At 40.0% G+C, this 12,602-nt stretch overlaps 1 protein-coding gene and 1 long non-coding RNA gene across 2 annotated transcripts; both read left to right on the top strand.

Annotated features, from left to right (window-relative positions):
* Positions 1 to 343: 343 nt before the first annotated feature.
* LOC140305048 (uncharacterized) lies at positions 344 to 1,978 on the top strand. The gene is made up of 3 exons (XR_011915316.1): positions 344 to 449; positions 1,668 to 1,760; positions 1,893 to 1,978. It is a non-coding gene; the product is annotated as an uncharacterized lncRNA (long non-coding RNA).
* A 119-nt stretch (positions 1,979 to 2,097) lies between these two features.
* LOC140304891 (nephronectin) lies at positions 2,098 to 7,832 on the top strand. Its single transcript, XM_072383696.1, has 4 exons — positions 2,098 to 2,113; positions 2,256 to 2,375; positions 5,840 to 5,971; positions 7,474 to 7,832. The coding sequence occupies exons 1-4, from the start codon at positions 2,098 to 2,100 to the stop codon at positions 7,680 to 7,682; spliced, it is 477 nt and encodes a 158-aa protein (XP_072239797.1). The 3' UTR covers positions 7,683 to 7,832.
* Positions 7,833 to 12,602: the final 4,770 nt, after the last annotated feature.

Raw genomic sequence — 12,602 nt, 5'->3', positions numbered from 1 at the left:
CAACAAAGCCTGCACTATAACTTAAAGTTTATTCATTTTATGAGTTACAGTGACGATAAATTGTGAGATGAATGAGACAGACAAATGCTGGGAATCCTCCACCAGTGATAAATGTTCAGCCTCATCAGCCCCATTCCCAAAGTTTTGGGTTAAATCAAAAGAATTACCCCCTACCAGGGTAAAATTTCTCCCCTGGAACCCTGTTTATCCCCTGGAGGAACTAGAGAGGTTAGAGGACAGAGTATCAGGGTGCAGAGTTCTGTGTTGACATTGAAGCCCCAAAAACCTCACGGTGCCTGTTGACCTGACACCCTTTTGTCCCAGCCTCCACAGGTCAGTGGAGGATGCACTGGAGAAGATTCTGGATCACACACAGACGGGACTCTGTAACTATGGTCAGGCCACTTCCTGTTGTTTTGGATGGAGGAATGTTAACAGCATTTGTCAGCGTAAGCCATTCTGCAGATCAGTGACTTAACATCTGCAATGATACATTACTCAAAGGTCATTGATTTCCAGTGCAGCAACACAGCAAACAGTACAATGAGGGACAAAAAAGAAGAAATAAATGCGAGGAAACTCTTCTTCTTTAGATTCTTTCATCTTTAGGTTTTTGCATTTTTTCTTCATAAATCTTATTTTTTTGCTTGTATATCAACAAATTGATTTCATCAGTGGTGCAAAATAAATGATTAAATGGGATGCCATGTTTTGAGAGAGATTGAGGTCTTTACTAAATTGTATATTCTTGTTTTATACTTTTGTTTACTTGTACTCCACTACATTTCTTAGCCGTATCAGATATCTAATTTTTTTACATAAGCGAGTTAAGATTTTACATAAACACACACATAATATCAAACTTCCCGATCTTGTGTGCAACAGGTAAAATTAACTGCACCTCAACCAGCTCCATTAGATATTGTGTGGATGTTTTATTATGCATTTTGGCACATTTCAACTCGGATTTATGTGTTGGATTTATAGCCCAAAAACCCAGTATCCATGCATGGCATGAATCCATTTGAATCAATGTGTGAAGGCCAGATGGGGGCTATAAACAAAGGTTTTCACCCAAGATGCTGGGGTTACAGTCCTGTGTTAGACCGATATTTTTGGACTTTGGAGTCCCATTTTGTTTCACTTCCACTTTCCACTTTTTGTTTTCTTAGTCAATACAGATCAGATTTGATGGTCACAGTCCTCACAGCAAGTGTCTTGTGTGTGACTTTTATGTGAATGCCCCTTCCCACTGACAAACCATGTGCACTTAATACCCTTTTGTGTGCACTATTTGTGTCAACAACGACCACACAAAATGTCATATCTGTGAGAACACTTGAGAGATTAGATTGAGACATGAACAGTTCTGAAATGGAAACTATTGCTGCATATTTGTGGATGACATTTAGCTCTAGGAGGCTGCAAACACTTCTTCAGCTAGGAGAGGATTCAGAAGAACAAAAAGAAGAGCTAGATGGCTGGTTTTTGCTGTTTTAGCAGCTACATGGTTTGCTTACATGGTTACATGGTTACACTGTGTGGTTTTCCCCATAACCATATATATAAAAAGATTATTAATCATGCGTTCACTTTCCTATACTGGTATGCAGAAGTAACTGGTGTTAGCATGTTATGGTTAATATTGTGTCTGTTGTGCTTTACAGCTGTGTGCAAGAAGTCTTGTATACATGGAAAATGCGTAAGACCAGACAAGTGTTCATGCTCCAAAGGGTATAAAGGACCACAGTGTGATGAAGGTGGAGTGTAATTCAAAAAAATCTTTGCCAGCCTTATGTTTTTAACTGCTTAACCATTACCTGTGTCCTTCCGCATCATTTAGCACAAGGATTTCTATCAACTGCTTAAATAATGTTCCATATTAACTCCAGATGTGAATGAGTGTGGTTTGTTGGAAAGACCGTGTTCCCAACGCTGCATGAACACACCCGGTAGCTATCGTTGTTACTGTGAATCAGGATACACGCTCAGTGCAGATGGATATACCTGCATCAGTGAGTAATTTCCTTATTCAAACTAGCAGTTAAAGTCTGAAGAGATAACAAAGCTTAGCAGTGAAATTGTATTTCAAGGGCAATGTGGGTAGCAAATAGCAAAGATAAGTCCTGGATGGAATATGCTAAAAATGATTTTTAAGTAGAATTGTGCTTCTATACCAGTGTGTTGTGGGGGTACAACAGTACATGTCACCATCTGAACCATCCTTGGCTAGTTTTTCCCTTTGTGTCTTCCAGCAAAGGCAGAATGTATTTCCCTGCGCTGCCAGTTTGGTTGTCATTTGGAGAGACTGGGAACAGTGGGCTGTCTGTGTCCCCCTGGCCTCCATCTGGCTGCAAACAACAAGACCTGTGAAGGTAATACTTCCTCAAAAACACATCTCTTTAAATTACTGTCGTTGTACATGTTCAGACTTCTCACTTTTCATGGGGATTTTTGGCCTGATAATTAGACCAAAACTCCATTTTGATTTCCTGAATTATTCAGTATATTTAGGAGGGGTTATTGTTTAGCCGGATGATATATCAATACAGATTAAATCAATTTTAAAAAAACACGGAGGCATCAACAGATGTTTCTATGAAATTTTAACTTAAAGGCGGTTTTTCTAGCTCACAGTCTGTTATCCACTCACCCTCTGGAAAAAGATGAGCATGTGTTCTACTGTGTCTGTCAGGAATGTTAAGATTAAGGGTTGAAAAATGAGAACAACACTTATCTTTTAAACTATTATTCGCTGTGTGCTAACAAAATTTAGCTAAAAGCTTGTAAACAGCGTACACGTGTCTTTTCAGTTCAGAATGCAAGTCTCTACTGTTGTATTGCTGCTCTCTCCTGTCTGTAAAATAGAGTTGCACAGCCGAGTAAAGCAAAGGCAGCAGCTGCGCAGCCGACAACAACGAAATGAAGAGAAGATTAATTACTCAAACTGATCAAATATTTTTACAACGTTGTTGGATACTGATCCAATAAAATCTTCCCAACAAGTGTTCACGAGTATACTTGATAGAACCAAGAAAAGAGAGAGTGGAGAGGGCCACAGAGGAGTGAGGTGGAGATAATTTGCATATTCATAACGTCTCCAAACACAAAAGTGTTTGTTATAACGAGGACTTACATCGTTCAGTCTTGTGCTCAATCTCATACTCAATGCTTATTCATGCCTACCTGCGAGGTGCAAGTATGACCAACTGGATAATGACTACGATTCACTTAAGGCAATTAGTGTTATTAATGACAAGGGTTTTCTGAAAGTTGCAAGGAGAACCTACAGCTTCCCATCCATCAGGTATGCCTGTAGCAAAGTTACCCCTGGCAGTCGGCCCAAGAAATTGTTAGAGGCCTTCAATTAGATAAAGTAAAGAAAAATGCACCCTGGACTCTCATCAGTGTCCACTTTATGACTCATACTCCCCACAAAAACTAAGCAACAGACAGCTCCTGTCCTGTAATGAGGCAGAGCTCTCTAATGGCTGTTAAGGAGACATTCTCACACTCTGGGAGCAATTTTGGAGGGAATTAATTGATGTCCAAATCCCAGCATTTTCCTCACTGGTGCACTAAAGTATGTAAACTATTGTGAGATGAGAAATAGAAAAGACGTTTTTATATTTATAGTCAAATGTAACAAAAGATCAACATGTGTCTTTCCACTCTAAATATAGTACAACATACAATACATAAGGTGAATTGTCTGTTATGTTGCATTGATTGTGTTAAATCTGTTTCCAGTTTGGATATAACTCTCTTAAGCCCCTTTCACACTTGCTCTGCTTTCCATTCATCCAGTGGCAACGCAACGTGTCTGTGTCATGTGTGAATTACTCCCAGATGTTTTTCCATAACATTTCAGATGGAAATGTTACTAGGCCTAACCTAGTAACATATACATGTAACTTTAAACATGGCAGAAGTGCGAAGTGCTTCAGTTATTCAGTCACATTAATGGACAGACATGACCAGCAGCGTTGGTTTAATTTGATATATGATTAGCTGTTCAGAGAAATCCAACAGGCTGAAAATTAAATGAATATAAACCAGCATTGAACAAACTTTAAGTTAGCTGCAGCACATCATCTGGGCCAAATGAACAAGTGAAAAGCGTTTAGCTCTGGCCTTATTGTTTTATAACACAATGCTCCGTATTTGTTTGCTTTCCATTCATTTTTACAGCAAAATGAAAACTACAAAGTCTTACAGAGTTCTGTACAGTTGTCCAGCTTCATTTCTGACAAACAGCAGTGACAATTTGGAGGCAGTACCCTAAGATTAAATTGAAAAAATAAATATGAATGAATTACGCCATTGTAGAGCATTCAAACCCTAATGAGTATAACACTGACTGCTGACTAAGCTTGAAGGTCTCATGGCATGCTCTTCCATGTTTTCTGGCTTATCAGCATTGTTGAAATTATGTATTATCACTTTAAACATTGCCCCAAAGCTCAAAAAAGAGGTATACACATCTCTCAGTACTTGTATGCAGAAGAAACTTGTTTTATCCGGAAGTCTTAAACTCTTGCTCATAAGACTTTTTTTCTTAACCCTTTTTACTTGAACATCACAATGAGTGAAACACAGGATTTCTTTTTATGGTGAAACCCTCTCAGCAGCGTGCGCTCATGGGTGCTCCATTGTGCATATTATCCACCACAAGCATTTTAAAAGCAGAAGTTATCACACTGCAAGGAAGGAGTGATCCGGAGAGTATGGTACTTTAATTTTGCTTAAGAGAGGTCTCCAAGAAAAGGTTTTGGTTGTGGAGGCACACTGACCCTTTCAGCTAACACAAAGACGCAATCTTGGACCAGTGGATGTTTTTAGTTTTTTTCTGGCCAGTAACACTGTTGGGAAAAACTTTGGATCTGTTTGCGGCACTTCAGGACTTCAGTTTTATGAACAAGGCCCAGTACAACGCTAGCTTTGAAGGGAGACCGAAGTTAAAAGTGTAGGCTGTTCAAACACTAAAAAGCCTTGAGTCTGTACCGCAAGTGGTGATCGAAAGTGTTTTTATTGTCTTCGTTTTGTTGGAATTAGACATATGAATGGAATTAATTACACACATCATGGTTACACTGAGTGAAAATCCATCTGAGGTGGGTAATGGTACTTTGTGTTCATAAATTTCTAAACAAAACTGTAAGTGTTGATTTGCTGCTTCTACGAGCGCTTAGAAACACGGAGTCACTCACACAAGCAGGTAGTTAGCATATGTACCAAACAGAGACGTCCTGCTGTAATCTTGGTTGTCGTTCATTTTCATTTTAATGTTCAAGATCCGATGGTGGCTCAAACACACATGTACAGCTGGATCTCATGAGTTTTCAAACTTGAAAACACAGTAAAAAAAAACAGAGACTGTAGCTGTTGCTCTACACACTCAAAGCAGAGATCTACAGCCATAAGATCTATGATTTTGCTCATGATTTGTCTTGTAACTCATAAAAACGCAGACTTTTACAAGGATGAAAAAATTTCTTGCAGAGGGGAACTTTGAAATCCCAGAAAGTACTTCACCTGCCTGAAGGGAAATACGTGTATGTCCATTCTTGTCTTTTAACAGAAGCACACTTTTCAAGGCTTGAGTACAAAGAAGTAGCCCTGAGGTCAAGCTAGTCATTTGTGTGTCTTTTAGAAGTTAATTGCTGTTTGGGCAAAGACAAGAAACATTTGGGTACCTTGTCCTTGAAAGTTCAAGAATGTGTGTGTGTATATGTTATTTTAAGAGGTGAAGGGGGGGGCTGGGTTGTGTTGACAAGAGAGCGAGACATTTCAACTGTAATGGGTTTTGGTTGTTTGACACATTTGCGTTTTGTTGCAGATGTAGATGAGTGTCGGGACGTTGATGTGTGTCCACCACGAAGGACCTGCAAGAACACTTTTGGCAGCTATGTTTGTGTGTGCCAAGACGGCTTTGTGATGGGAACAGTGCAGGGCTCAGTGGAATGTCGAGGTAAAAAATAAAAACCCAGTCACCAGAGTAAAATATTGTTTTTTTTTAACTTTTTGATATTAATCATGTTCAATAAACAAGTCCATATTCAGGGGTTGGGGGCTGGCAGCGGAATAAGTCTGTAGATCTTTATCCGGGGGAACAAGGTGGGATTTCTCATTGAAGGCAGTTATTCGTTTGTCTAAGGCTACTTTTTGCTCTATTTTCAACCAGCTAGAGTATGGTTACAACGTACATATGTCAAAAAGCAACAAAATCTTATATTTTTTTTATTACAGCTGGTTTAGGCATTGTTTAAAAACAACATAATGTTGATTAAGGTTGAGGTATTAAGACTGGTAGGCTGCAGGGATGCTGGTAGTGAAATGATCCTAGATTTAAGCCCAGGTTATATAACTGTTTTGCTGACTGGCAAATTTCAAACATATTTTCAGTTTAGGTTTTGTTTCCCCTTCTTTCTTTAAAACTTCAAATAGAGAAAAGAAATTAATGTGAAATAATAGTTTTTCCCATTATTTTTGGAAGCTTGCACAGCAAGCTTTACATAGTACATTTTTTTTAACTTTACTTTTGTTCTCACTTACTATGTTGTCATGTTTAGGCAGCAAAACTACTCGATTAAGGCCAGGAAAAGATTGTGGTTTGACATTCAAAATGATTTTCAGAACCCAGCACATTTGTCACAAAGCATTAGTATGTGGCAGGTAAGACCCCAGACTTTTTTTCACTGAGAAACTGTGTTTTATAAATCTGTGCCTGTGAGACATTAAGATTGAATGTATCTTGCACAGCTTTAATCTGGCTGCTGGTTGAAAAATGCTTGTCGTCTTTTGTAGATAACCAAAGAGTGCATACTTTTGTTCAACATGTAATTGTGACAATAATGTCGAAATTGAAATGTGAAACAATAATCAACTTTATTGTTCAGGTGTATGAGAGGTTTTGACTGACTATTTTGATCAAACATTTGCAATTTATATAGACAGGGAACATGAGGAGATCATACAGCACAAATTCCTCACCAGAATCAAACCAGGGATGTTAAGATGACCACGAGGCCACAGGATTTTTCACCACACACTCAGATCTGTTCCATGTCAGTGCTGCAAATGACTGAATAGATCTGAGCACATCCCCACATGTTCTCCTCGTCTGTGTAATTGGCAGAGAGAGGGATCTTGTGAAGATGTGGTTGGCAGCAGAAAATACAGAGACTGTGTTTATTTGATGAGCACTCGTAGCTCACCCACACAAGCTGTTTTTGTTTTCATCTATGTGATGAGCACTGCAAAATGATCTCTTGAGCAGGTTTGAAGCAGCCATAACTGAAACGCTTTGCTCTCACTGTATTGATTTAATGTGACTTAACAATAAAGGGCCTTCAGTTTACCTTCATGCATTGAAATCAATCTGCCACTTCCACTATAAGAAAGATTCAAATTCATCTGACAACCATTCACCATTAATGTGCATTTCTAATCTCTTACAATTCTTCTCCAAAGATAAGGACGAATGTTTAACCGGGTCTCACAAGTGCAGCCGCCATGCTCACTGCCTCAACACAGATGGTTCCTACATATGTCGTTGTTTAGAGGACCACTTCGGCAATGGACACACCTGCTGGCCCAGGCGGGCCTCACAGTCCAAGGCTGTCATGTACTACAACTACAAACTCTCCAAAAGGACCAAGCCGATGCACCATTCACCTTAGTGCTACTTTTTATTACCATCATGGGGGAAATAAAAAGGTACAGGCAACATTAAAGGCTACCTCAAGAGACATTCAGAAGACAACCTTTAACATTGCTGAAAAAGTTTCGAGCACCGCAGTTATTCTGTAATATCAAGTATTTCATGTTTGCCAGATGGAAACTTTGTTGCCATTTTTTTTTCCATTTTTGTCTGTTATTTCTCCTTCTACCTCACATGATTGGTAGTCTGTTTGGTTTCACTTTAAATTACAAACACTTTTGGTGTTTAGTTTGCTTAGATGTTTGAGTCCAGACTGACCATTGGAGGTTTTCCATGCAATGCCATCACTAGTGCCACAGAAACATGATGCATGTTATTGCATTTAGAAGATCATTTGTCCAGCAAAGTGCTGCAAAGCATATGGTAAGACTCCATTTGCATGACTGGTAATCAATTTAATATTCCCCTTTGATATTTGTTTTATAGTGAAAAAAGCAGTTTGTGCAATTGAGGAATTTGCTAATAAAAGGCTGACCTCTGGTGGATAGATAAGGGAAGATACTGTATCTATACAACCTTGACACTACAGAATTATTTTGGGTTAAAATGATGCTACTTTTCTAAATCTTTTTTTTAACCATTCAAAACAGCTGGGATGGATGTGATGCAGTCTTTGGAGACATTTGAAACAAGGCTAAAACACAGACTGATGTTTTCATACCTCAGTGTTTATCCTCTGCCCTTTCCCTCTGTTATGCCACAGGGAATGTTTTCAGACTCACTAAGTCACATGCAGGGCAGACTACCACACAGCAAGAGAGCATAGACAGGTCAGACCAACCAAATACCAAAAATCTTTTCTGTCAGCAGCTGTCTGGAAACCTCTTCCTGCATTCAGAGAGCACAAGAGTGGAAATTGAAGTTTGTTTTTGATGTTTTCCCTGAGTCAATTTCAAGTTTCCTTCCCAACGATTAAGATCATGACCCGGCAAGAGGGGGAATTGCAATGCTTGAAGATAATAACTGTAATGATAGGAGATGATGGTAGAGGGCACTGTGTGTTGTGTCAGGGCTTCAGTTGTAGTCGTGGAGGCTTTGATGCGCTGAGAGAGTCGGGTTGGTAGTGAGAACAAGCAGCTGCTGCCTGCTGAAGGGCCCTGCCACTGACCCTATTCATCCCAACAGCAGGTGTCGCATCAAGTCCCCGCCTCACCCTCACGCGCATACATTCACACATGTGCCCCTCACGCACACACTTATGGCGGTGTGGAAAAGCGCCAAGCCTTGTGCACATCTACACACACACACACACACAACTAAGTGTGTGTGTGTGAGAGTTAGGGGGGGACCTGGAACTACTTACAGAGAACAAAGAGCGAAATCAGGAAAAAATGCAGCCTCTTAGAATAAATCTCACCACAATGCTGAGAAAAATCCCCAACCTCACCCCCAGAAACACAAGAAAAACCTGGTTTCTCTCTTTTCAAAGCAGTCAAAAGTGTCTTACAAAAGCAGAAATAGAAAACATTTTAGATAAAAGGATCCAGGCCCCTTTCTGAAAAGGACCTCACACCAAGTTGTGTGTAATTCCTACCAGAAACTGGTTTATTTACCAAAAAATAATAAGATTTAACGCCAAAGCACTTAGGCTACAAATAAAGGACAACACGGATGTGTGTGTGTGTGTACTGAATGGGGTGAGGGATAAAAAAAGGGGAAAAAATTCCCTTTTCTTCTGCTTGTTATTTTCTGCTTCTCTGTTTACATGACACACAAGATTTTGCATGGAGAGGCAGCTATGAGAACGGTGTCGCTAGAGCCTCGCAGAATGACCTCCGCAAAAGAAAAGAAAACAATAAACATGTCAGGAATTTGGACATCTGCAATGACACAAGCTTTCACACCGAGGCTGTTGCAATTTAACAAATCAAAGCGCCCCTGCCCTGGCTTACCTTAGATAAAGCAAAATCAACATTTATCCTGAGAGCGTGAGCAAAGACGCTGACAAGTGCATAGAGCCAATGACAATACATGAGCAGAGATGCTAGGAAGCACCGTGCCACCCACGTTGCTGAAAGACCTTGCTTTCAAACACCACCACTGAACTGTAAAACCACTAAAATCCCTGTCTTCCTGATACTGTCCTTTTCACTTTAGCTTGAAAAAAGCCAGTGTTTTCTCCATGTGCTCCATCAGAGGAGATTTTTTTCACAGTTAATTCTCGTATTATGTCCCTGTTGGACCCTCCTCCACTGAGACACAGTCACCATGTGGAATGAATGTGTTTCCATGAATGAATTTAAAGTCTAAATGCTGACCAGGCCGACTGAGGGGAACGAGCCAAAGTTTGAACCCTTGGCGTAAAATTATAAATCTTGTTAGCAAGGCGTTTACTTTCGTCTGCCTCTGCCGAGAAAATCTGCAGTAGAGTAAAAGGAGTGTGACAGCTCACTGCCTGCAGCACTCTCCCCATATTTTTCATACACACTGCTGAAATTGAGTAAAATGAGCTGAACTAAATAAAGCAGAGCATATTAGTTCTGGTGCCATACCACTCCCTTAATACACGAAGCAGTGTTTAAAAAGACACCATGAAAAGAAATAAACCAGGCTCATTTGCTTTACTTCAGAGCTGAAAATAGAATCACATCACAGCAGCTTAAATAAACCACAATACACAATTATGACATGGGGATCATTAAAGCCTCCTGTTATCTTAAAGGCAGCAATGTCCTCTCAGTCACTTTTAAATCACATTATGTTGGGTAACTGCGTGTGAGTCACTCTCTTCTGTGTGACCTCGAGACGAGAAAAGCTCATGTGCACCGACACTTTCTCATAATTCCCGTTTAGAACAACATGGTCTGATGGAAGTGGTGCTATAAAGTGTGTGTGAGGCTGAAGGAAAACCTAGTGTTGAAATATCCTTAAAACTGCAAATGTCTTAAATGTTAACTCCCTACACCCTTCAAACTCACACACACAAGCTTGCTTCTTTCAAATGGGCCGAGCTGCACAGAATCTGTGACCTGAATTCATGTTTCAAGTGCACATGATGGCTTTGAACCCTGAACAGTCTGAAAAAAAAGGTTTTCCTCTCCTCTTTTCTTTCTCCTATTCCATCTGCAAGGTACGTATAGGAACTGAAACAACCACATCATAAGATAAAAGCAGAAACTTGACCTGACCGGAATTCACTGTGCCAAAATCATTCTTAATATGAGAGCCGGACAGCCCTGTTCCAGGGATTATCCTCAATAGAACAGGAAAGATTTTCAGCTAATCTATATTGGAATGCCAACTCGAGAGAAGGTAAGGGGAAGCGGTTGGGACCAAAGGTTTCTCTTGGAAGCCAGTACACTGTGCAGCAATTAGGGCCCAACCACGTTAAAAAGCAACACATTTTTGTTTGCATGTATGTCCTGTAACAGTCTAACAGAAGAGTTTGTTTTGTGCTAATACAGATACAATGAATTGGACTTGGTATATTGGATTTGATCATCTGGTAATTCTGTTATTTGCTAGGCAATGATAACAAAGATTTTAGACTGTGAGCTCCTCAAATAACATAATTTCTTTCTGTCTTTCAAACCATTAAGAGAGATTTTTTAATTTTTAATCTTGATCTGCTGGGTAGGAGGTTCATGAAAGACATCATAGGTAATTTTTCACAACACTCATTTCATAAGCCTTTTTAAGTATTTGATGATCAAGAAGAATACAACATCTTGGTTGTAAGATCCGTTTAAGATCCGTGAGTTGTAGTGGAAGTCCAAACAGTGGAATCGTTGTGAGAAAGGCTACAACAGCTGTAGAGTTAAGCTGGCTCCAGCTATATCCCCATTTCTTCCTCTTTCTCCTCTGTTCCTGTGCTAGTTCAGGTGTCTGGGGCAGCTAAAGAAGCACAGGGTGGCACCAGCACAGACGCAAGGAGCTGGCAGCAGGCACTATGTTGAGCAACGTTTGAGAGGGTTCAGCCAGTTCCCAGCCAGTGATCTCACAAGGGCAGCAGTTGGGGAACATAATGTAGACATACAGATGGACTGTGTAATACCTTCCCATTCCCTGTGCCACCAGCGCTGCCCTGCCCACAGGACATAATTCTCACATTTGGACTGAGAAATAAAAACTGTGCAAGGAAATTGTTTTATTACTTTAATTATCAAATGGCAGGCTTATATTTAAGGCCCCGCGTAAGTATTCAGCAGAACCAGAGCGAGATGCAAGATCTGCATGTATTCACACTTTTTACATACACAAATACTCTGATTTGATGTCCTATTGCGATGCAAAGGTACAGCCTGTTGCTCTAGAAGCTTCTCCATTTCTCGCTCCATTTATAAACACATACAAACAAGACCAAACCAAACCTCAATGTCCACTTAAGCTAAACTTTAGGAGGAACCGACAAACCCCAAAACCTCACCTCAGCCTGACCGCACCGCAACCACTGCTGGCAGTGCCTTCCATCGCTGAGATGTTCTAAACGATTGGTTGAAATATTGTTTTACTTTAGGCTTTACTCTGTCTATTTTGGCACCGTTCAAATCAACACTGGCCTCCATGAATTACTGGCAAACCATTTCAGTTTAGAACAGGATCTCAAAAAATGTTGTCTATTTTGATGGAAAACTTTCAATAATTTGATGTGGAATGTTACTTGAGGCCTGACTTGAAGTCTGATTTTCCATCCGAATGTACCAGTGTTTAGCTTAGAGTCAGGTGCTGCCAAGAGACTCTCAAAGGTGCCTTTGAGTCAGCTTCTTGGGGCTCTGTGACTTTTTGTTGTGTAACACTGACATCTCATGGACAACCAGATAACACGCATTCATACATGTGATCTGTGAGTATTTTTTCATTAGATATGTCATTTGAAAACACCACAAAGCAACTCAGGATAATCCATGACACATGTGCACATACTAATATTAGATACATA

This window comes from Leuresthes tenuis, unplaced genomic scaffold, assembly GCF_036924035.1.
Source record: "Leuresthes tenuis unplaced genomic scaffold, fLeuTen1.0.hap1 SCAF_4, whole genome shotgun sequence".
NCBI classification, from domain to species: Eukaryota; Metazoa; Chordata; class Actinopteri; order Atheriniformes; family Atherinopsidae; genus Leuresthes; species Leuresthes tenuis.
Note: the sequence above shows the minus strand (reverse complement) of the source record. Positions and strands in the feature narration are given on the sequence as shown.